Source organism: Caretta caretta, chromosome 26, assembly GCF_965140235.1.
Source record: "Caretta caretta isolate rCarCar2 chromosome 26, rCarCar1.hap1, whole genome shotgun sequence".
In the NCBI taxonomy this organism is placed as follows: Eukaryota; Metazoa; Chordata; order Testudines; family Cheloniidae; genus Caretta; species Caretta caretta.
Genome location: NC_134231.1, coordinates 16,375,999 through 16,400,208, shown reverse-complemented (window position 1 = coordinate 16,400,208; position 24,210 = coordinate 16,375,999). Strand labels below are relative to the sequence as shown.

At 45.3% G+C, this 24,210-nt stretch overlaps 1 protein-coding gene across 2 annotated transcripts in view; it reads left to right on the top strand.

The window, feature by feature from the left end:
- Nucleotides 1-21,875, top strand: part of CKAP2L (cytoskeleton associated protein 2 like) — a 38,056-nt gene extending 16,181 nt beyond the window's left edge. Inside the window, exons 3-9 of one of the 2 annotated variants that reach the window (XM_048829161.2) lie at nucleotides 3,592-3,658; nucleotides 6,281-7,584; nucleotides 10,177-10,387; nucleotides 12,914-13,069; nucleotides 14,618-14,681; nucleotides 20,327-20,522; nucleotides 21,171-21,875. In XM_048829161.2, the coding sequence (XP_048685118.2) occupies nucleotides 3,592-3,658; nucleotides 6,281-7,584; nucleotides 10,177-10,387; nucleotides 12,914-13,069; nucleotides 14,618-14,681; nucleotides 20,327-20,522; nucleotides 21,171-21,387 (2,215 nt within the window). In that variant the 3' untranslated portion in view covers nucleotides 21,388-21,875. The remainder of the gene's footprint in view (nucleotides 1-3,591; nucleotides 3,659-6,280; nucleotides 7,585-10,176; nucleotides 10,388-12,913; nucleotides 13,070-14,617; nucleotides 14,682-20,326; nucleotides 20,523-21,170) is intronic. The other variant, XM_048829162.2, reaches the window with a different exon arrangement.
- Nucleotides 21,876-24,210: the final 2,335 nt, after the last annotated feature.

Here is a 24,210-nt window from a genome sequence, read left to right as displayed (position 1 = left end):
TTACAGTATGTCTACATTGGTAAGTTTTGATGCGAAAAGTTATACCATTTTTAAAGCACTTCAATTAAAAGCTCTGTTGCATGTCCACACTAGCTCCTTGTGTTGCTGGAGCAGCTGTGGTAGCTATTCCACTATGCAACTGGCCGCAGGGTGCTTTGGGAAGGATTTGCAATGCCTCACAGGGCAGGTACAGCCTCACATGATGTAGGTTTCTCAATTCCATTGCCAGCTGCTTTTCAACTGACGTGGGGGGGGGGACGACAGTGTGTGACAGCAAGTGTGTGTAGGGGGAGAAGACAGACATCATGTGTTGCAGGAGAGTGTTGGCATGCTGTCTCATAAATTCAGACAGGCGCTGGAAGTAATCAGTCCTGAGACATGGGGAGGGGGAGACCCCAACCTCAGCTGCCCCACCCCCCCCCAGCTCTGCATAGCACAGTCTCTCTCACTGTCACACATACATATGCACCCCTGCCTGCCTCTGTTCCTGTTGTAGGAGATAGCAGGAGCATTCCTCAATAATGATTTGCTCTATGTCCCAGAGCAGCACAGCAGCCCAGGCTGTCAGAACATCAGAAAGGAGCTTTGAAAGGGGAGGGATGCATGCCTGCAGGGCTGCTGAGTTCAAAACAATGAGCAGAGTGGTCACTGCAGGCATTGTGGGACACTTCTGGAGGCCAATTGCAGTGATAAAAGCAACCAAGGCGTTCACACTGGCACTACAGTATTAAAGGCTCAGCGCAAAAGGCCTTATGTCTATCATTGGGATGGTTCTTTACAGCGCTGCAACTGAGGAGTTTGGGTGCAAAAAATGACTTGTCAGTGTGGATGCCACTTTGTTTCAGTGCAAAAAGCTGACTTTTTTAGTGCAAAAACTTGCAAGTGTAGACCAGGCCTTTAGACTCTCCAGTGTATCTTGCCACCCAGACAAAATTGGACTTTGTGATAAAATGGTTGGTTACACCAAAAATCACATCACATTTAGGTTGCTTCTAGTCCCAAGAGACTAGTCACTTACCCTAAATCAACTGGTGCTCTATATCTTACACTCAAGACAGCGCTGGTAGTCAATTCTGTAGTAAACTAAGTTTTATTAGCTAAGAAAGGGAAATAAGAATTATTGAGAGGTTAAAGCAGGTAAAATATGTTGACAGATAAGTCACAGTTTGTCATTCCAAATGGTGGCAGTGATATAATAAACTGCCAGTTTCCCAAAAGTCTTTTCAGGATACTCCGATTGTCTCGGGGGATTTCTGCTTTGTGTCTGGTGCACTTCCCTGTAAGAGTCCAAACAATCCAGAGATGAAAGATCTTTCCTTGAATCCATACTTATAGCTGCTTCTCACAGAACACAAGCTGACAGTGTTAATACCCACGTGGGCTTTTCCTTTGATGACCAAGGAATGCATTTTGGGTCTTTGACCTCGGTCATCTCACACAATGATCACTTGCTTTGAAATTAGTACTTTTCTGTTAAAGTTCTTCATTTGCATTTCACAAGGTGTCCTTGTCCTTTGATGGGTTATTTTGTTACAGGGATATACACAATGTAAATGTTTGCTACCACATTATAACAGGATACAGATAAGTGAAAACAATGCAAGAAACGTCCCATTCATTCTCATGAAGTTTAAACACCAAATACACTCTGATACTGTGACAGGTTCCCCGGGGTGCAACCTGGAACTGGGGTACCATTGAGCCCTCTGGCTTACCAACCTGGGCTCCTTCTCACACTGTGATGCTGTTACAAACTCCAGACCTCTCCAGGTACTGCACTTAACACATCATCAAGCAGCTGGTGCTCAGTGGTCACCCTTTCAAAATCTTTAGCAAGATGGCTGTTCTTTAACAGAGAGGATGTGCTGTGGTTTAAGCCAGTGGAGCTGAGGACCAAGTGGGGCCACAAAGGACAAATCACAGAGCCACTAGGGACTCATGGTCACATGAAGTGTCATATTGATGGACAGCTGAAATCCCAGGACATGGTGCTGCTGAATCTGTACAAGTGCATCTTTCCTAAATGGACTTATGACCCGCATGTGCCGGAGCTGGTACCGTGGGTGAGAAACTAACAGCAACTCCCTTTGCAGGACGTGGAGATGGAATAACCCTCCAGGCCTAACATGGCTGCTGTGGTTCTCACCTTCTGCACCCCACGTGGGTGCTTGGCTGTTTCAAGCCTCATGAGAAGTAGGGAGAACTGCCCTGGACATGTTAGTGCTGTGCCTTTCCTGGGGTTTGTATCTAGCATTCACGCTGGCTGCTGCAGCATTAGATCTGGCTCACAACTGCCTATGCCCTAGCCTCCAATGCCAGTTTATTTCAATGGTAAATATATCTTCACTTCAATTTAAAAAAAAAAAAAAAATCCATAGGCAGCGACACACCAAGCTGTGATACATGAATGTTTTTGCCAACCACTCATGAACCAACACTAAAGAGGCTCCAGCCAATTCCCCACAGCTCCCCAGTCTAGGACCCCAGAACTGTACCGTCTTGCCCTGGACAGAAGCCTGACCAGTGTAAGTTTATAACCCAGTCCACCATTCCCTTAGTGTGGAGAGGACATGCACCAGCTCTTGTTCCTGAACAGATTTCCCAGGCACTTTATGCCAAAACACATTGTTTTAGGTAAAATATAAAACAGATTTATTAACTACAGAAAGATAGATTTTAAGTGATAAGTAATAAGCATACAGATCAAAATTGGTTACCCAAGAAATAAAAGTAAAATCACAATTTGCGTTCTATAAACTAGACATGATTTAAATCAAGCAGTGTCTCACCCTAATGGTATAGTTCCTTCATACACAGGGGGTGGGAGTTCTCTTTTCATCCTCGGACCGCCTCCCCAGTTCAGTCTTTGTTCTCCAGATGTGTTTCCAGGTGTTGAGTTGTGAGGGGAGTCAGGACAAACGATGATGTCACTTCCCCATTTTATAGCTTCTTCCAGCTTGCTGGAAAGATCCTTTGCTATGATGTGAGGCAAGCAGTCTCAATAGGTGCTATCTCTGAGAAGTCTCCATTGTATATGGTTCCTGGGACAGTCCTTGTGAGTATGTAGTCCCTTTAATGGGCCATTAGCGCACCTGGTTCCTCCATTGTTGTACCTGAAAGGCTGGATGTGGGTGTTTCCAACTTCACAACAGTTTTCAGTAACACACACATAGCAAAACTCCATAACTCCACATACAATGATAGCACATACAATTCCACAGGATATTAATGTTCAACAGATTAAGACTTTTAAAATGATACCTTACAAGGAATGCTTTGTACAAAACATATCATAATCCTATCACCATTGTAAATATGGGGTTGCCAGGGTGTTGCTTTAGGGTACAGAGTGTCACACATACATTTAACAGTCACTTTGATCTATACTAATACATAAGTGAATTGACGTGGGGCTCTGGCGTGAGCTGGCACCTGGTCTGCCAGTGTCACACAGTTTACTAACTGGTCTCTGCTATTAAAAAGCTTCTCAGAAACTGCTAACACTAAAACTGCTTTTGAATTGTTGCCTAATGTTTAATCCTTCATCCAACACCCTGTTTGGTACATTGATATTTTGTTTGATTTCTATAGACCCTATTTAAAGGACCGGACCAATCAGCCAAATCCACAGTTACCACCACTTTCTAAATCAGGGCCTGTAAGTAGAAAAGACCTTTCTCTTATGACACTCTAGTTTTGTATTCTATGTTGGAATCAGCCCAGACATGGTTAGGGGCTCTGTAGAAACACACAATAAGAGCCACACCATCAGGGGCTCATTCACCTGAACATCTCGCAATGTGATATATGCCATAATATGGTGGCACATATCAGGATGGTGTGGATTGCACCCTCAGCAAGTTTGCAAATGACACTAAACTGGGAGGAGAGGTAGATACGTTGGAAGGTAGGGATAGGATACAGAGGGCCCTAGACAAATTAGAGGATTAGGCCAAAAGAAATCTGATGAGGTTCAACAAGGACAAGCGCACAATCCCGCACTTAGAACAGAAGAATCCCATGCACCGCTCCAGACTAGGGACCGAATGGCTTGGCGGCAGTTCTGCAGAAAAGGGCCTAGGGGTTACAGTGGACGAGAAGCTGGATATGAGTCAACAGTGTGCCGTTGTTGCCAAGAAGGCCAATGGCATTTTGGGATGTATAAGTAGGGGAATTGCCAGCAGATCGAGGGACGTGATCGTTCCCCTCTATTCGACATTGGTGAGGCCTCATCTGGAGTACTGTGTCCAGTTTTGGGCCCCACACTACAAGAAGAATTGTAGTGGAAAAATTGGAAAGTGTCCAGCGGAGGGCAACAAAAGTGATTAGGGGACTGGAACACATGAGTTATGAGGAGAGGCTGAGGGAACTGGGATTGTTTAGTCTGCGGAAGAGAAGAGTGAGGGGGGATTTGATAGCTGCTTTCAACTACCTGAAAGGGGGTTCCAAAGAGGATGGATCTAGACTGTTCTCTGTGGTAGCAGATGACAGAACGAGGAGTAATGGTCTCAAGTTGCGGTGGGGGAGGTTTAGGTTGGATATTAGGAAAAACTTTTTCACTAGAAGGGTGGTAAAACACTGGAATGTGTTACCTAGGGAGGTGTTGGAATCTCCTTCCTCAGAGGTTTTTAAGGTCAGGCTTGACAAAGCCCTGGCTGAGATGCTTTAGTTCGGGATTGGTCCTGCTTTGAGCAGGGGGTTGGACTAGGTGACCTCCTGAGGTCCCTTCCAACCCTGATATTCTGTGATTCTATGATATGCCAGCAGTGCCCCTCTGCCATGTACATTGGCCAAACTGCACAGTCTCTATGGAAAATAATAAATGGACACAAATCAGACATCAAGAATTGTAACATTCAAAACCCAGTAGGAGAGCACTTCAATCTCCCTGGACACTCAATAACAGACTTAAAAGTGGTGATTTTTCAACAAAAAACCTTCAAAAACAGACTTCAACGAGAAACTGCAGAACTGGAATTAATTTGCAAACTAGACACCAACAAGTTAGGCCTGAATAAAGACTAGGAGTGGCTGGGTCACTACAAAAAGTAATTTTCCCTCTGTTGATATTCACCCCTTGTCAACTGTTTAGAATAGGTCCCTTCCACCTTGATTGAACTGGCCACATTAGCACTGACCCCTCCACACACACACACCCCAACTTGGTACGGAAACCATCTTTTCATGTGCTGTAATATATATACTGCTTACTGTATTTTTCACTCCCTGCCTCTGATGAAGTGGGTTTTAGCCCACGAAAGCTTATGCCCAAATAAATTTGTTAGTCTGTAAGGTGCCGCAAGGACTCCTTTTGTTTTTGCTGATAAAGGCTAACACGGCTACCCACTCTGAAACCTGACACAATAAAATGGATTTCTTGCCCTAAAGAGATTGGTGTCAATAGAGTGCTAGCTAGCTTGGCATAAGAGGCAATTAAATACAAATCTTTTCTTACTAAATATATTAAAAATGCTGAAGACCTCTAGTCAATAAGCATTAAATTCAGACTTTAAAATATCATCATTATAGCTCTTTCCTTCTGGAAACATGCCAATATGCTTGTTGTTTCAGCCACTGCTAAGATAGAGTTATCTCTGGGGTGAAACACCAGCTGTCTACCAGGGTAGCAACACTGCACAGAAGTTCAGAACTGAAAGTGTGGATTACATCCAAACAAAACTAAACCACCTTAAATGGCTATTTTTAAATGATTTTTGTTCTCCTTTGGGTGATTGTCAACATACATATTTCACTGTTGGTATGTGCATGCCTAGTGCACTTGAGCTGAAGGCTTTTGGTCAGCAGTCCCTGTTGGATTGGCACATGTATGTATTGGGATAGTACTCCAACACTGAGTACAATGCGTACATTCCCAAGCTTTAAGAGCTACCCCGTTTGCAAGGCTCTTGTGTCTTTTAATGATGGATACACTCAGTGCCTCATTTGCTTAGAAGATGGGCACATCACAGACTTCTCTAAGTGCACTCAAAAGTTGAGTCTCCTCTCAGGATGCACTTTATGGAGAGGTCTGTGCATGTGGCCTCTGATATTGAAAACTTCAGGACAGCTGCATCCATTACTCTTTCATGTAAACAGCTACCACAGGGCCTCTGTGCGATAGAGAATGGGTGTGGAAAGAGGGCCCAAGGATTGCAAACAAGAAAGAACTATCTCTCAAATGTATATGAAGTATGAACTCCTGATCTAATTTTGAATCTGGGGGTGGATTCTGTTCATTTCTCTTATTTTTAAGACTAATGTTTATCCTCTCTTTCCTCAGGTTGTCCAGCCCAAGAAGGATGTTCTCTCAAAAGGGTCCAGATGCATACCGAAGGATCATGCACCTGCTGTCAAAAATACAAGAAGTGCAGGTCATGCTCTTCAGCACAGGTCCTCAAATGCCCCTGGGTCCCAGAGGCCAAAGACTGTACCTCCCAACCTTCTGGGAAAGAGTACAGGGCCACCTGCCAACCTTCTGCCAAACAAAAGCCATTGTGTGCAATTGAACAGAATGGCATCATCTTCTACCTGTCATCAGTTAAATCAAATACAAGAGACTGGGAAATCTGAAAATCCGGGGACAGTCACAGATCAAAGGGCTGTAATGTTGACCCAGACTGGAAAAGATCCCCAGTGTGGGGAGCACCACTCAGTAACTGAGAATTTGCAAAAAATGGTAGACTGTGATAAAGTAAACCTTCCTAGTAAAACCACTCTAGAATCTTCTGAGAACAGGACAGAGTCTGGGCTGGACATCAAAGTACAATCTAGGACTGGTTTAAACAAGCCAGAGAGGAAAATAGGTTTGGTTCACAGACATACCTTGGGCACAGCTCCAAGGAACAATGTGGGTCTGAAAGACCGAGTTACTGCCTGTTGGACCAGTAAGGAACTAATTCAGAATAAACTAGCAAAATCTCCACCTGGCTGTAAAATCATGTATCCTCAAAGACCAAGCAGCAAAGCCCTGGGGTCAGTGCCTCCTTCCCAGATATTTACTGTTTCTAGAACTTGGCTATCCAAGAAATCAGGTGCAGAAAAACAGTGTCTACATCCCAGTTTTGTGAGGCAAAACACAGTGAAATTACAGGCAGTTGGAAGGCTCGGTCTTGGAGGACAGGCCACACAAAAGCAATATGTGAAGCACTCAAGAACATGTAAAACTCCTGGTGCTCTGGAAGTTGGAAGGTCCAAACAGGCTAGAGCTGGACAAGATTTGAAACTGACAAGGTGTCCCATAAATTCTCATGTTTCCAAGAGGCCCTCTGTGATGGAACTGAAAGCAAAATCAAAACCCATGTCAGAGAGACCCAATTCAAAAACAAGTGGCACAGCCAACTGGCAAATGAATGCAACAAAAGGGAAGCAGTGCATTAAAGACTTGAAGAAAGCTTCTCAGACTTATAATACAAAATCCAAAAGCACTCTCCCCAGAAACTGTACTGCAAGCACATGCATGTCCAGAGACCAAGCCAGTGTTGGCATGCTTAGGAATATGAGAGAAACACCCAAGCAAGAGCTGTTAAGGGTAAGAGAGGTTCCGGGTAATCAGGATCCCAAGACCCCAGCTGCTGAGAATCGCAAGTAAGTAACTTCCTTTCTGGTTCTCTCCTCATTTCTCTCCTGCCTGTAACCCTGAACATGGCAGCTAACCTGTTTCCTCACTCCTTCACCAAGCCAAGTTGTCTTCATGGAGAGACAGGAGGTAATGCCTCTTCAGAGTCAACCCAAAGGAGATGAGCTCCTGCCTCATGGTGGCAAGGGCTCTGCTTTACCTTTCTGCTGCCTCCCTCTCCATGAGGGGGTCAAATGCCCTGGCTGGGCCTCTACCTTCTCCCCCACCCCACTGGTGCAGTAACTGTGTCTAATTCAGCTACTGATACCTCTTGAAGGAAATTTCTCTTCAAGAGAAAGCTTACTTATTGCTAAATTAGATACAGCCATCCTGAGGCAGAGTGAGATGCTCGAGGTTCATTTGTTCACCAGGATCCCAGTGTTTTTTCACCTCTCAGATGGATGCTTCCCACCAGATTTCGTCCACAATTTGGATATGTATTAAACTGCAGTATTCTGTCAGTACCCTTCTAAACAACACTGTGAATAAGAGATAAGGACTCAGTATTTCCCATGCAACAAGCAATATCTAAAACATATGCAGGAAATGCAGCTCTTTGAATTGTATTCAGTGCATTGTTTGAGGTGGTCTGCTGAAAGCAGGCTAGGGTAAATCCTATTGTTTGGGATATGGACAGATCCGGTCTGGGGAAGTGAAATGTTTATTACCTAGTGCCAGGTAGACATGCTGCTAATCTGCACCAAGATATCTGTAACATTTCAATAGGTGTTCTATTCCTTCAAAAATAGTTTACCAGATCTATTCAGGATTATGTCAACCTGAAAGGAGATGGAATATCTTCTTAAATTGACCTGCAAGTTCTGTTGGTAGTAGTCTGTCGTTTTTAGTGGTTTGGGGCTACTGAGGTGTTTTACATTCTGACTGGTATTAATATCCAGAGCAGGGATCTGCAACCTTTGGCATGCAGCCCACCAGGGTAAGCCCCCTGGCAGGCTGGGCTGGTTTGTTTACCTGGTGCGTTTGCAGGTTCGGCCAATCGCAGCTTCCACTGGCCGCGGTTCACCGCTCCAGGCCAGTGGGGGCTGTGGGAAGGGCGGCCAGCACATCCGTTGGCCCGTGCCACTTCCCACAGCCCCCATTGGCCTGGAGCGGCGAACCGCAGCCAGTGGGATCTGCGATCGGCCGAATCTGCGGACACGCCAGGTAAACAAACCAGCCCAGCTCGCAATGAGGGCTTACTGTGGTGGACCATGTGCCAAAGGTTGCCGATCCCTGGTCCAGAGACCGAAAAAACACATGAATGAGAAATAGATGAGATTTCTAAGCCACGAGTCTGCCTTAGCATCCAGGTTACAATCAAGCTCTGGCCTGTTTCTGACCAGAACATTTGAAAGGTAAAGAACCTTACTCTTTTCCCCTCTGTCCTGCAGACTATGCAAACAGGCTGCTTTGAAAAGCAATCATTTTGGATGGTGGGCCCATTCTTTTACTAAAATCACTGCTCCGCACCTCCAGAAAAACCCTACAACTTTGCTGCCTATTGAATTCCTCTCTCTCGTGCTCATTTCAAGCTGCCGTCTGGGCTCATTGGAAAGCACAGAATCTAAACCTTCTAATGTATTTGAAAGTACCTGAAAGATCCTATGAATTATGGAGTTGCTTTAAGGCAAACATTTGGCCCTGAATATAATAATTTTAAACTGGATGGGTTTGCTTAGAGCTGCCCATTACTAGGGCCTAAATCTTCCAGGTCATCATATCTTCTAGTCTGAGCTTCAAAAATGTACCTGATTAACTAAAGGTTGATCAAGAATGGAGACAGGGTCCTGCTGAAATTCAAGGGTAACCCCTAGGAGAAGGGAAGGGAGGCACTCTGGGCTCCTTTCTCCTCCCATCAGAGTGTTGTCTCTGGAACTCACTGGGTAGCTTCTTTCATATCAACCTGGTAAGTAGCTCTCTGCTAAACTTGGAGCTCTTCCTTGAGCAGCAACAATAGCAACAGCATGATACCCTTTCTGCAATTCCCTTTCTCCTGTGCATATCTTACCCCACCCCTCTACTTACCCCCAGCAAAAACAGTAAAGTGAAACTTGCTAGAATAGGGTCAGTTTCGCTTTGCAGTGGGCCTGAGAGTGCAATGAGATTGTGCTAATGATGCACTTTGGATAGAAAGGGATTGTAAATTCAGATGCAGCAAGAAGGGTTCTCTGAAATTTCCCGTAGCATAGGACAAGTGTTGAAGCTTATGGCTTTGGTTTAATGCTGAATCATTAGAACGCTGTATTCAGAATGTAATAATTTGTTTATAAATCAATCAAGCACTGTAGCCATGGTCTGACTGGAAATACCAGTGATCTCACCATCTTACTGAGTAGGAAAGAAGAGGTGCAACTGATTCTTTAATTTTAAAAAGGAGGGTTCTTTCCTAGCCTTGCCCAGCTCTTTCAGTAGATCTTGGAATATTTGTCATATCTATTAGCTCTTTATGAGCAACATATGACTAAGACAAAAATCAGAGCTGTAGCCCAGGGGATAGCATTGGTAAATGAGAACTGGTGATCCGATGTTGATGGCCTAATGATCTATTTGCCCTTTGATAGGAAGCAACTGGAGCAGTGGCTGGCATCCAAAGGGAAATCGTATAAACGTCCACCCATGACACTGCCTACTAAAAAGCCAACCAAGACGATGAGGAACCTGTCCTTCTGGGATGGCATGGAGGAGGAGGAGGAGGAGGAGAAGAGAAAGCAGCTCTGCGTGTCGGACAAGATCAACAGCATGTTGGCAGAGTGTCTGGAACTCGTTGAGAAGGTGAGGACAGAGCAGGAGTGGCTTTAACAATCTGCTCCTCTTAATGTGTTTTGGGAGACTGTTAGGCAGAGATAGCATATGAAGTTTTGCAGAGGTAGCTTGAGGCAACCCTAACTTGTAATACGGGGGCATGGTTTGTGAAGACTGCAGGCCCCAGCATGCAGCATTCTTTTTGCTCAGTGGCCTTACTGCTTGGATCTGGCCTGCCAGATGCTGCCACTGGATAATGGGGTGGATCACTTGATAGTTGCCCTGTTCTGTTCATTCCCTCTGAAGCATCTGGCATTGACCACTGTCGAAAGACAGGATACTGGGCTAGACGGACCATCAGTCTGGCCATTCTTATAGTTCTTATCAATCAGCCCCATTCTGCAGTGTCTCTGTAGTCAAGATGAGGACCATTGCAATTTGCTCTTTGATGCCTAAATTAGGTGCAGCCATCTGGGTTGGAGCAAACTCCCAGTACAGATCTAAGGCAAAATTGCAGTGTCCATACTGACCGAATTTCTTTCCTACCAATGAAATATTAATGTGATAGGATGAAAATCTGTTGCTCAGCTTTCCTTGAAGGATTCCATAGCCCACTGCAGTAAGAGATATAATTGAGATCCTGTGGACTGTGGAGATTTCCGTTACGGAGCAAAGCAGCACTGAAATCTGTGCTAAAATGGGAATTTTACATCATTAATAGATGACAAAATAATTGATACCTTGAGCGTTACCCACGATTTAAAATTTCTTGTCACAAATTTTTTCTTGCTGCTCACAGTGCGTTTTGTCCCAGAAACTTCCAAGTCCAGCATCATACCTTAACTTGTGTCTAAATCTGTACATTTTTGAAGAACCTTACTGTTGTTGAATTTCTTTGCTGGAAATGCCACATGACTGTACATGATCTGTATAGGTATTTATATGGTCCCCCATCACCACAGTATCAGCTCCTCAGAAATTAAATGTATCATCGCAACACCCCTGTGATACATCTGTGACACTTCGGGGTTCAACCCAGACCAGGAAGGGATTGTGTCACTGCCTGCCCCACAACCCTGGGTACCTTAAATGTTATGCTGCTGCGGCTGACAGCTCTGACACCAACAGCGTGCACACAATCGTGCAGGTCACATCCTGGCTTCCACCGTCCAGTGACCAACATTCTCCCAGTCCCAAATTTCCCCAAAGCTGTCTCCCTGCAGTGTCCAGCCCTCTCCTGGAGCACTTGCAGAAGTTAAATTTGTTGCTTCTTTTAAAGAGACAATACACTACAACTCATTAATTTAACTGGGATTTGACGGACATTTCAATCACAGCACTGAACTGGTTTATAGTAAAAGTAAAACAAGTTCATTTAACAAAAGGACACAGGATTAAGTGATACCAGGTGCAAGGAATAAAGATAGAAAGGATTACAAACAAATGTAAAAATATGCTTTCTAATGACCTAAGACCTAACTTAACAAGCTACAGTCTTTGGTGAGGACTCCTTGAACGATCTTTCTTTTCCAGCAGTGGTTGACTAGCTCTTAGTCAGAATCCCCACAGAATCCAAGGTGCTGGTTTTCCTTGTCTTCTCAGGTGAAGGATAACTTCGGGGTTCTCTGCCCTTTTCTTTATAGTCCAGTAAACCTTTGAAAAGAGTGTCTGTCTCTCTCTCTCACTCACTCAAATTTCAAGAGGCAGGAAGGTTTCCTGGGGGCGCAGTCTCCATCCCGCGGTGAGATTAAGTGATCACTTTTTCCTCCACGTGCTCTGCCGATGGCTTTGATTGCCTGGCATGCAAATAGGCTTTTCTTTGTCTCGGGTCACACCTTGCTCAATTTACATAGCAGACACATTCAAGCAGGCGGAACTGCATTCCTTTGTCTGGAAAATACCTGTTTATCAACTCCCCCATACCTGTCTGTCTTAAATACATTTTAATCATAATTCCAGCACATCTGTATAATCCTTTGTGGGTTGATCATACATATAGCTTTCAAGAATATTAATGATTAATAAGTTGTTAGTTTTTCAATGACCTATTACATGACACCTTTGGGGTATATATCCTGACCAGTGTATTAGGTGTAGTGAGTATGTCAGGCCTAATGAGTTGTTGACACACAGCTGTGAACCACCAATAGGCCTGTCACAACATTATCCTCATTTTGCTGATGACCAACTGAGGCACAGAGAAAGTGAATGTGTTACCTGAGGAGGTGGTGGAATCTCCTTCCTTAGATAGTTTTAAGGTCAGGCTTGACAAAGCCCTGGCTGGGATGATTTAGTTGGGGATTGGTCCTGCTTTGAGCAGGGGGTTGGACTAGATGACCTCCTGAGGTCCCTTCCAATCCTGATAATCTATGATTCTATGATTTGCCCAATGTCACCACAGTAAATATATGTCAGAACTGGGTATTTAACTGAGTCCCAGTCAGGTGCCTCAAATATAAGACCATCCTTCCTCTCCTTGAGGGATGTTAACCGTTAACCTTGTCAGTGGCTTTCCTCCCTTCTAACCTGCAGCTTTCTTCCTGATATGATTTGTAGGGATTTCCTTCAGAGGAGCTCTTCACCACACTGTCCAGTGTTCCAGAGGCAGAGAAGTTTGCAAAGTTCTGGATATGTAAGGCAAAGCTGCTGGCTCGTAATGGCACCATTGACATGACTGGGTTGTATAAAGCAGCGGTCTGTGCTGGTGCTGCGGTGAGTGATTGCTCCACAAACTTCTCATCAGAACTTCCTCTGAATTTGCAAATGTCCCAGCTAGTTCGGGTGGCCTCGACATCAGCAAACCTCATTCAGATATTTCCTGTCTCAGAAGGCTGGGGAAAACAGCGATGGTGACCCATCGTCTCCAATAAGCTAAACAAATTTTCCAGAGATCAATAGGCAGATCTGACTAGAGGGTGTGTGTTTGTGGGTAAACATATTAGTTGAATGTCTCTTAAAGCTGCTTATATGGGGGTGAATAGTGTTAGGCAAAAAGATTCTTTTCCCCAAGAATCAGGCAAGCACAGACAATACTGAAAGGGGTTTATTTACGGTACCGGGAAGACTGATAAACACCTTCCAATGTGTGGGGTTGCAGTGACCAATTATATACCTTTCTTTTATCACTTCATTTGCATTTATTTTGTTCTTACAGAGACAAACATTGTTTCAGAGACAGAGAATGCACTTAACATGACAGTGACAGGAACAGAACATACGTATCAAACTGTTTTGATTACATCACTTATTCATAACTACCTTAAGGCGAAGGGGTGGGGTGGGGGTGAGTGTTTACATATATCCGGAGGGCTGTGAAGAGAAGGTTTGTTCTGTTCTAAAAGCCGAATTATTGGGCGAACATTTGACCATATACATTTATTAAGTGTTTACAGTTGTCAGTGTCCTTGGGCTTCCGGTGTTTCTGCTTGTTAGTTACATAGGTTTCTGTCTTACTGCTAACTGAATTTTAAGTCTTGCCTAACAATAGACACAATGAAATGGCTACACTCTAGCCCTAATTTTAGGTGAGGATAGTTGGTCAACTGTATAATCATTTCTCCAAACACACAGGAGTTACTGAGACACCTGCTCCCCATCACAGTGTAGGAAGGAGGGCAATGTTAAGTTTTCGGTTCAACCAGAGTTTGGAAGTCGCCGTGGCTTGATGAAGGCAGCATAGTTTGGTGGGAGGGGCTGTGGGAGGAGCTATGGGCAGACTGCACAGCTGACAATTTGCAGCCATAGTATGTAGGTCTCTTATGCACTTGTACTATTTCTTGTTATCTTCCATCTACTCAAGCCTAGTCTGTTTCCACCTGGTGTCACTGCAGCCTCTGGCTTGTAGCCCTCTCAGGAGCATGGGATGGTGGCAGTTAATCTTTATTTTAGAAAGTCTGACATTGAGGTGTGTGACAGGCTTTCCCAGAGGACAGGAACATACTGTGGACACCAGAACTGTAACGACACAGACCAAAGTGTGGAGGGGGTGGAATGTTTCTCTTCTTGCTGACAGCATCTAGCAATCCTCTGCTTGCTTGTTCAAGAACAGACTTCAGTCTGCTTACAAATATTTCCTCTTCTCTTTATCACTGATTCACCTTAGTTTGGCTGCCTGGTGTGGGGAGATGGGTTATGATTTAATGGAATAGTGAGTTCCGAACACACTACACTCTTTGGGACCCAAAGTCTTGGTTCGGGTGCCCACATTTTCCTGAGTCAAGTGTGCTCTGACCTTAAAGTTCTCAATTTTTTTTCTTGCAGCCAATCCAGGAGCTGAGAGAAGTTGTTGTTGAGTTTTTGAAAAATACAGACAATGCATCCCAAGGTAACACATACTAAATGAAACTTAAGCCTTGAAAAGACTGAGCAAATGGTTAGCTGGGTGAAACTGGAAGAACGCATGAATGGGAAAAGGCCCTCTGAAGAGGGATGATGTTTCCTTAGGAGTGGAGGAAAATAAGGTCACAGCTTTCTGACTTGGGTGTCTAAATTTGGGCATCAAAGTGCTCTGATTTTCATAGGTGCTGAGCAACCCCCCAAGCACCCCCCCGACTTGCCTGGAGATTGCAGATGCTCAGCTCCTCTGAAAGCCAGGCTAGCTTGTTAAGTCTTGAAAATGTAGGTCACATAGAGCTGCAGTCCCAGCCAGGTATCAGTAACTCCTAGGCAGCCCTGCCCCCACCAACCAGTTAGTAGACAGCTGCGTTAATCACCTATGAGCTGTTCAACTTTTGTAGCTCCTGGTCTTGCTGCTGCAGAGGCTGACCCAGCCCTACTTCAGCCCTCGGTGTGGGGGTGGGGCCCTCCTCCAGCAGCCTCAGGGAGCTGCTCCACTGCTTCAGCCAGGGTTAGGGGTGGACGAGGGGGGAGTGCAGGGCTCCCTCTGCTCAGCAGAAGCCCAGCCTGATCAGCAGCGGTGAGACCCTGCTCACCTGGGTCGCCCTGCCTCCTACCTAGATCTCCTGCTCAAGATCCAGCTCCCAACCAGCTCCAACTGCAAGCAGCACTAGATGAGTCGTATTTCAGGCAGAGGGAGCCTGGCTGGAGTGGGGGCACTGCAGTGTCAGGAGAGGGGGAGGGGAGTCCACCATGGGCGCAGTTTAGGGGTGGGGGGACATGCAGAGTCACTGCACTGCCTTCCCCAATTTCTGCCAATGCCAAGCTGCTCTGCTCTGCCTAGGTGGGGAGGTGTCTGTCCTCAGGGGTACTATTTAGGGGAGGAAGGGTGGGGGAACTGTCCTGCCCCCCGTCCCCCCCCAGGATAGTAAAAATATGGGGGCAAATTTGTTTCTCTCATCCTCCCTTGCACCTATTCATTCTTTATCTAAAGTACTCATTTGGCACTGAAATTAAATAGGTGTTAACAAAATGTGACAAAACAGAGTTTTTCAAAATGTGATTTAAAATCCCTTCTCCTCTCCTTTGCTCAATTTTCTGTCTCTTGACTCTTGTGAATGATATCGTTTCACTAGTTCTCTTGATATCATAGGCTTTGTCTGGACTAGCATTTGTCCTCCTGTTGTAATTATTAGCATTTACTGTCAGATTGCCAATTGCTTGCTAAGTATCAGGACATGGTGGCTCAGCCTCAGGCAAACCACAAAACTTTGTGCCCCACCCCAAAAAAAAAATTGAGGAGAACCTCAGTTATCAACATAATTAGCATTTGCAATCAATTAGCTCAAATTATAAGAGGACCACCAACTCCAGTCTAGACAAAGCCAAAGCATGAGTCCCCCAGGCTAGGCAGGACCTGGGTCTTTAATATAAAAGGAGGCAACATAAATGTATTTTCCCTTCCCAAAACAAACATGCAAACAAACAAACAAAACACCTAGGCCCCCAAATCTTCATGCACACATGTTTTCTTTACACATCTGAAAAAAATCAAATGAAGGCACAGTCTCAGTTATTGCCCCTTACAGATCAACTTTAAAAATGAAATTATTCTTTACAAACCTAATTCCCTGAAATCAGGGTAACTGCTGACTTTGTGGGGATGAAAGACTGGATCTGGGTGTGAAAATTTCTCCCTTTCCACCGTTTCAAGTTCATATAGAACAGAGTGCTGGGTTAGGGTAAGAGAAAGCTGATTAAGAAAAAGAGGGCCTCAAAAAAATCTTGTCATTGAAAATAACCACAGGGTTGGTTTAGTAGTCAAGATTTTTAAGGTCGTTTAAGTGAGATACAGTCCCACTAAAATAATCATGTAACATTCAAATTTTACACTTCTAATAACTTTTTTTTTTTTTTACACATACTTGGGGCTTCAAACTAAGCCTCTGGTCCTGATATTACTCTTTTGGGATCAATCGTGGGATAATTCTCACCACCCACTTCCGTTTTGGGGAAGAAATAATTAAAAAGCTATTCAGGGTTTGGGGTAGAATTTATGGTGCAAATTTAGGTCATTTGGTCAATAGGTTCCCAATATATGTCCTCCCCCTGCATTATAAGCTTCTTTTTCAAAGTACTCTAAATTCCACATGCACAGTGAGATTATCTAGGATATTGGTATACCACAACAGGGGCAACGGTGAAAGTTTGGAATAATTTGGGTCAGGCGTTTCTCAGATACTGTCTCTCCTTCCCCTCCCCCACCCCATAAGAAAATTTTAATATTCCAGTTGCTCTAAAACTGAGAGGCATAGTGAGATTACCTTGAACAATGGTATTCCACAACTGAAACTGAGATACAGGGGAACTCCCATTGAGATAAATCGGTCATTTCACACCACCCAGAGCTATTGCGTTAGACTATTCATCTCTTTGGACCATCGTAATTCATCTGAGCACACCCCACTGAATGGGCCATTCCACACATCAACAGTACTCCTGTACTGCAGAGGGCTGTGCAGAGCCCCTTCCTTTACACTAGCTCCCTAAAGTAGATACAAAGTCTGGGGCTCCCTGCTATTCCTCTTGCTGCCTCCAGCTGGTGGATGTGCTCCTCACAGCCCATCAGTTACCATCCCCCTTTCTTCCCTTGGCCCTTCCCGCCTTACCGGGGGCATGGTGGGGACAGGAGGAAGGCAGAGCTGGTAGCTAAAGTGGCCGATCATTCCCCTCCCATGGGTGCCCTCCAATTATGCCCCCTCACAAACAGCTCTTCCTCAAGAAAAAATGTAAATTAACTGCCGAAAAACATGGTTAATGCAGGTCTTGTTTACACTACAGTGCCTTTCCCAACCCTAAACTATGCCAGCTAGACTCACCCCTGCTTAGTGCCCTCTTCAACTCAAGAAATGTGTTTCAGATTCCTGCTGGCACTGCCAGTCTGACATGCCTTCTCTGTCTTGGTGAACCACAGAGCCACTCATTAGACTGCTTCCCAGGCTGGTGAACCAACTATGATTCATTAATTTTATACCAGTGTAACTCCACTGATCTCGTTGGGATTGCTCCTGATTTACACTGCTACAAGTGAGGAGAGACTCAGGCACAGGCACTGACTTTGTGGGTGCGCCAGGGCTTAAGCACCCAGAGGAAAAAATAGTGGGGGTGGTCAACACCTGCTAGCCACAGCTGGGCTGCCCTTCAACCGTTTGGCAGCTGACATGGGGCCTTGGGGGGGGTGGGGGGAGGCAGGAAGAGGTGGAATGAGGGCGGGGCCTGCAGAGAGTGGAGCCGGGACAGGAAGAGTTGGAGCGAGGGTGGGGCCTCGAGGGAGGGGGTGGAGTAGGACGGGGCTCTAGGGTGAAGTGGAGGTGGAGCACCCACTGGGAACAATAAAAGTCAGTGCCTATGGTAGGTCATGCTATATGCAAGGGGATAGAAAGTAACAATGGAGTCTATTGAATACAATGCTCCCTTAAGCCTGACCATGCAACATGTCCTTGCATATGGGGCTGGAATAGGGCCTATGTGGAAGGGTAAAGGATGCAAGATCAGGTGTTACAGAGCAGGACAGCAAAGTTTTCAGCTTTTCTCCACCTATGGGCAGCAGAAAGGTATGCCTGGGAATCCTGGTCTTGTACCCTTAGTTTCCTGCGATCGTTAAGAGATGAAGTGCAGGTTTCTCAGTGCACATGCAATGGGGGAGAGAAGCAGTGATGACCATTATCAAGAAGTTAAGAAAAGATAATACCTCTTGTCCCACCCCACCCTCAAGCCTCTGCTGGTCTTCTAATCAAACATCCATCCCCAGTAGTACATCTGGTATCTCGGCATCCACTCTCTAATCTGCTCATCCTTCTGAGGAACATGAATGTGCTTAATGTTCCTAACTGAATGAGTCACTAACTGAAAATGCTCTGTAAAGGTGACTAGCCAAAGAAAAATAAATAGAGGTCTGTCTTTTTGCTGCTTTGAGATAAAGAAGGCCTCAGGTTTTTAAATATTTTTCATGCTTGTTTGTTATCTTAGTATCGAGACCACCAAACCTGTTTTTTCTGGAAGTCTTGGAGGTGTGTTAAGAGCTTTCCACTCATGGGGCAGTGTTGCTAAATCTTAATAGAGAACTCTTTTCTCCCATTTGTTTGTAGGGTGTTTGGGTTAAATAGAGGTTACAGTTGGAATAAAAGTCCCTTTCCCTTCTCAGCTAATCAGCTGTCACTTCCTTGGTGTTTGCTATAATACATCAATTTCTCCAAAGATCTATAGTGCTTTCCAGTTTAGAGAAGATACATATTGTATAGATGTTATGGCCAGAAATGGCCATTGTGATCCAGGCAAGAGATTATCACCTTGTGATTTCACTGTCAAGCCCAATAATTCGCGGTTGCATTACAAGATATCTCTGTAGGAAAAAAAAAAAAAAAAAGATTTCCAATCTGGATTTAAAGACTCATGTGCTGATGAATTTATCCCATCCCTTGGGAAGCAGATCTGGGGGTTAATTTCCCTCCCTGTTAATTTCCCTCCCTGTGTGCCTTTTTTCCAGGGTGAATTTTTCAGAAATCAGCTTTCTAATATTTCTAAAAACAAAAATACCTTCCTTAGCAGTGCCTCACTCCATCACAGAGAATGACCCACGACCAGTTTTCTTTTGCAAGTCACTGTTTGCTATAACAGATTGAAAACTGGCTTCTTCCAAAGTGTTGCATTACTGTAATCCTACTTGAGCTTGCAGCTTCCTTCCTTCCCTCTTTAAGCCAAGCTGGGGCCACAAAACTTGGAATTGACATGCTGTCATAACCGTAAGGGTAGTCTAAAATTCCTCCTTACCTGTAAAAGGTTAAGAAGCTCAAATAACCTGGTTGGCACCTGACCAAAGGAACCAAGGGGGACAAAAGATACTTTCAGATCTGGGTGGGGGGAGGCTTTGTTTTGGGTTCTTTGTTTCTGTGTTCATTCGCTCTTGGGACTAAGCAGGACCGGACATCAATCCATGTCCTCCAAACCATTTTGAACCAGTCTATCATATTACAGAAATTGTAAGTACAGCCAGGCAAGGCATATTAGTTTATCTTTGTTTTCTCAACTTGTGAATTTTCCCTTTGCTGGAGGGAGGTTTATCCCTGTTTTGCTGTAACTTTGAAACTAAGGCTAGAGGGGGTTCCTCTGTGTTTTCTGCATCTTTTGTTACCCTGTAAAGTTATCTTCCAACCTGATTTTACAGCGGGGATTTCTACCTTTTCTTCTTTTTTTAAATAAAATTCTTCTTTTAAGAACTGATTGATTTTTTTCAGTGTCCAAAGATCCAGGGATTTGGGTCTGTGTTCACATTGTAACCAATAAGTTAGGATATTATTCTCAAGCCTCCCCAGGAAAGGGGTTGTAAGGCTTGGGGGGATATTTACGGGGAACAGGAATTCCAAGTGATCCTTTCCCTCATTCTTTGTCTAAATCACTTGGTGGTGGCAGCATGCTGTTCAAGGACAAGGTGGAATTTGTGCCTTGGGAAAGTTTTTAACCTAAGCTGGTAAAAAAATAAGTTTAGAGTGTCTTGCATGCAGGTCCCCACATCTGTACACCAGAGTTCAGCGTGGGGAAGGAAGAGTGACACATGCCCTTTTTCTTCCTCTCCAGGGGTCCCTGCAGACCCTTCTGCTGAAGTCAGCTCTCTCATAGTGGAGGATACAGCTGAACAGCCAGTGCTTCAGGGGCCCAGAACTCCTTGCCCTAGCTTGAGAGAGCAGGCTGTGGCAACTCCACAATCCAGTTTAAGGTTCTTGACTAGCAAGCCAGTCTCCTTGGTCAAGTTACAAGTTGTCCCAGTGCCCAGGTAAGAACCTGTAACCTGCAGTTCAAGCTGCTCTTATCCCTACTGTTGTATACTGTTCCTCACGTCCAGTGATCAGACCTTTCTACCTGTTGCTATCAGCCAGCATGTCACTGGCCAAGAGATCGGCCATGCTTCTCCCATCAGTGTGTGGGGTCATGAGGCAGTTTTTGGCTTCCTGTCTTGCTCCTGAGCTTTGCAGGGCAAGGCTCCCTGGGGCTTTGATCCTGCAGTGTCTGGATTATGGCTGCAACTACATCAGCCCTGAGTTCTTGTTTCCAGGTCAGCAAAATGTGGGGAAGACCTTAACAGGATGGCGGACAGGGGTGGGCAGAGTGGCCATCATCACAGTGAGCCCTGCAGAGCTGTGGTACCCCTGATTAGTGATTTTTTTAAGGGGGAGACCGATCTGAAGGAAGCCTCAGTGAAGGGATCCATGTTGTAGCCTTTCAGATGGGCGCGGGCCTTTCGTTGTGGGTAGGGGTAATCCCAGCCTGGATGGTAGGAATCTAGTAGCTCCCCAAACCTCTTCTGCTTTATAGTGCTGTGTCTTTGTCTAGGGTCTACGTGTGGGAGACCAGACCAGGGCAATGGGACTCTTCAACCAGCCAAGCTTCAGCTAAGGGGCTTTTTTTCTTCTTCTCTTTGCAGAATAAAGGGACTGTCTGATATGCAAGACTGGAAATTCTTAACCCCAGTGCGGCGTTCTCTGCGGATAGAGCATGCCATATCCAGCTACCCAGAGATGCTGAAGGAACATGACACTGTAGTGTCTTCCCTTGATGAAATAATGGCCATGGAGGATGTGAGCCAGTTCGTGTTTCGTAAAAATGAGGCCCTGCTGGAAGAGGAGGACCTGGAGCTTTAGGGCTTGTAGTGCTCAGAAGAGAAATGCTGCAGCAAGAATATCCAAAGCATTTCCACTGCATCAAAAGGGGCCCCAAGCACAGGCTGGTGGCACCCACAGTGTTATCCAAGCTTCATGGCCAGAGCTTCTGTTATGGCTTCCTCTGCCTGACTAAAGGGGAGGCTGTAAATATACTGGGGGAAATGTGTAATTGCCTTTCTACAGTGTTACTACTCTTAATAATGTACATACCCTCTGACACAGTATAACCTAGCACATTGCACAGTGGCCTGGGACACAAGGTAGCTGTTTTTGGCTCTACTACTGGCCTGCTGGGTGACGTTGAACATCTGTCTGTGCCTCACATTCCCCATATGTAAAGTGGGGGATAATAATACCAACCTCCTTTGTAAAGTGCTGTGAGATCAATGCATGGAAGAGCACTATGTAAGACCTAGGTGGTGGTACTGTGATGAATAAACTAATGCTGAATACTTTGAGCCATTAAATAGCATTAAATAGAAGCTTTTTTCCCTACCACATACTGCAGGCCTTAGAATAGCAGCCCTGCAGTATGATGAGCCAAGAGGGGACACCAGAGCAAAGCAAAGACCTTGCAAAGGGGCCCTGGGCCCTAATCCCACCACATGGGCAGGGCTTCTCAGCACAACTGATGTTGGCACCTCCAATAGCCTTGTGCCTCTTAAAATGGTGCAGGAAAACTCTCAGGATTAATTTAGAGCAGCTGGTTTGGCTGCAGGACTTCCCACTACCACAGCAGTGCAGTATTTCAGTGACCACCTTTCTTCAGGTGACTAAGTATTTCTAAAGCATCTTGAATGCTCAATACCAAGAGGGGGTTGTGCCTGGTCCCAGTCTCCACACTGAGTTGGGGGACATATATCAGACCCTCTCCCTCCGAAGACAGTAGCCGCTGGTCTTATTTTGTAGTGTCTTTATGAATAAACTAAATTTTAAAAAATGTATACAATAGCCTTAAAAATTCTCCCACCTCGTCAAACTCCTCCATTCTCAAAGAGCTGCCTGTGTGCTTTGAGCCATGAAAGGCAATGCAGGAGCAGCTCTGCACACAGCCTAGGGTGCTCAGACCCAAAGGAGAATGCATGCGCGCCCACACACTCCATCCCCTTTGACCTATGATAGGTAGGGCCCTCTCAGCACTATTTCAGGGATAGATGGTATGTATACTTGGATGCTGCTGTGATCTGGATGCCTATTCACTTTATGGGATAGTCTTTGCACCACTCTGGTAGCTGACTTGATTTAAATTTATGATCAGGAACTTTCTCTGCCCTGCTCTGGAAGGCTGCAGTGCTAAGGTACACCTGCATTTCCAGTGGAGCCATCGTTTAGCACCAAAGGGAAAAAGTATGGAGCTTGTGACTTTAAACTTCAGTCAGGTTTGAGCCTTACTGGGACAACTTGGATTCCTTTCTTCCCTTGAACAGACCTAGGGCAACCTTCATTCATAAGCCTTCATTTGTATAGCACAAGCCTTTAAAAACAGAGACTGCAGTGAGACAGACAAGCCCAATGTTCTCAGGCTAGGAAACTTAACAGTACTCAGTTTGTGGGAGGGGGTTGGGCACTATCAAGCATCCCTGCTGATATAAATGCAGTGGGGCTGCAGAGTGTTTCCTGCATGCATCTGATGAAGTGAGCTGTAGCTCATGAAAGTTTATGCTCAAATAAATTTGTTAGTCTCTAGGGTGCCCCAAGTGCTCCTTTTCTTTTTCCTGAAGGAGCTGGGATTCCAGCTCAAATAAATCCTATGTACACTGAATGAGAGTTCACACTGCCTGGGGGGATGGATGGGGAGTGGAGGCAGAGGGCACAGATCAGCACTGCCTGCTCCAAGCCCCAGAATCCAGGTTCAGCCACAATCCCCAGAGAATGGGGAGCCTTCTTTTCCAAAACATCCCATGTAATGGCAGTGGAATCGGTCAGGGTCACTCCTGGCTTGTAAGGGGTGGGTATCTGACTACAGGAATCCCACCGCTGTAGTACACTTGCACAAAGCAACAACTGCTACATGAGTCAATTTAGCAAAGGAGAAATCAGAGTTGGGACTGGACAGAGAAACTAGGGTACCCCAGACTTCCTGTGCATCAGCAGTGGCCTCTTCCCTTCCCTGGCTGCTGCAAGCTTTCCTGCCTCAGGGGGCAGTTGAGGGGATGTCTGGCCATGAACTGTCTCCACTGAATAAACCCCTGGAGGAAAATGCAAATAACTGCTGGATTCCAAAGGGGCCTCCTAGGCAGGGACAGTTTCAGAACACCCTCCCGTTTCACAAAAAGAAAAGGAGTACTTGTGGCACCTTAGAGACTAACCAATTTATTTGAGCATGAGCTTTCGTGAGCCACAGCTCACTACATCTGATGAAGTGAGCTGTGGCTCACGAAAGCTCATGCTCAAATAAATTGGTTAGTCTCTAAGGTGCCACAAGTACTCCTTTTCTTTTTGCGAATACAGACTAACACGGCTGTTCCTCTGAAACCTCCCGTTTCACAGGATTTTGATGCCTCAGAAAAATGCTTTGTTCTAGGTTTGGCGGCTGCTGTCCAGTCAGCAATCAGCCTGTGGCCCGGCTCAGTCGTCGTCGTCGTCATCCTCAGCCTCGTCAGTGTCCTGAAAAATGCCTCTGAGGTTCTGGAATAAGAGCTGGTAGGTGGGGAAAAGACGGTTGGCACCACCTGAGAGCTGTGTCCATGTCACTGCTGCTCTAAAACCCCCTCTCATGTAGTAGGTATCAGCACAGGACTATATATTTAAGGCCACTCCTGTCCTGCCCCGCAATACCCATTTCTGCATTGTTTCTTGCAT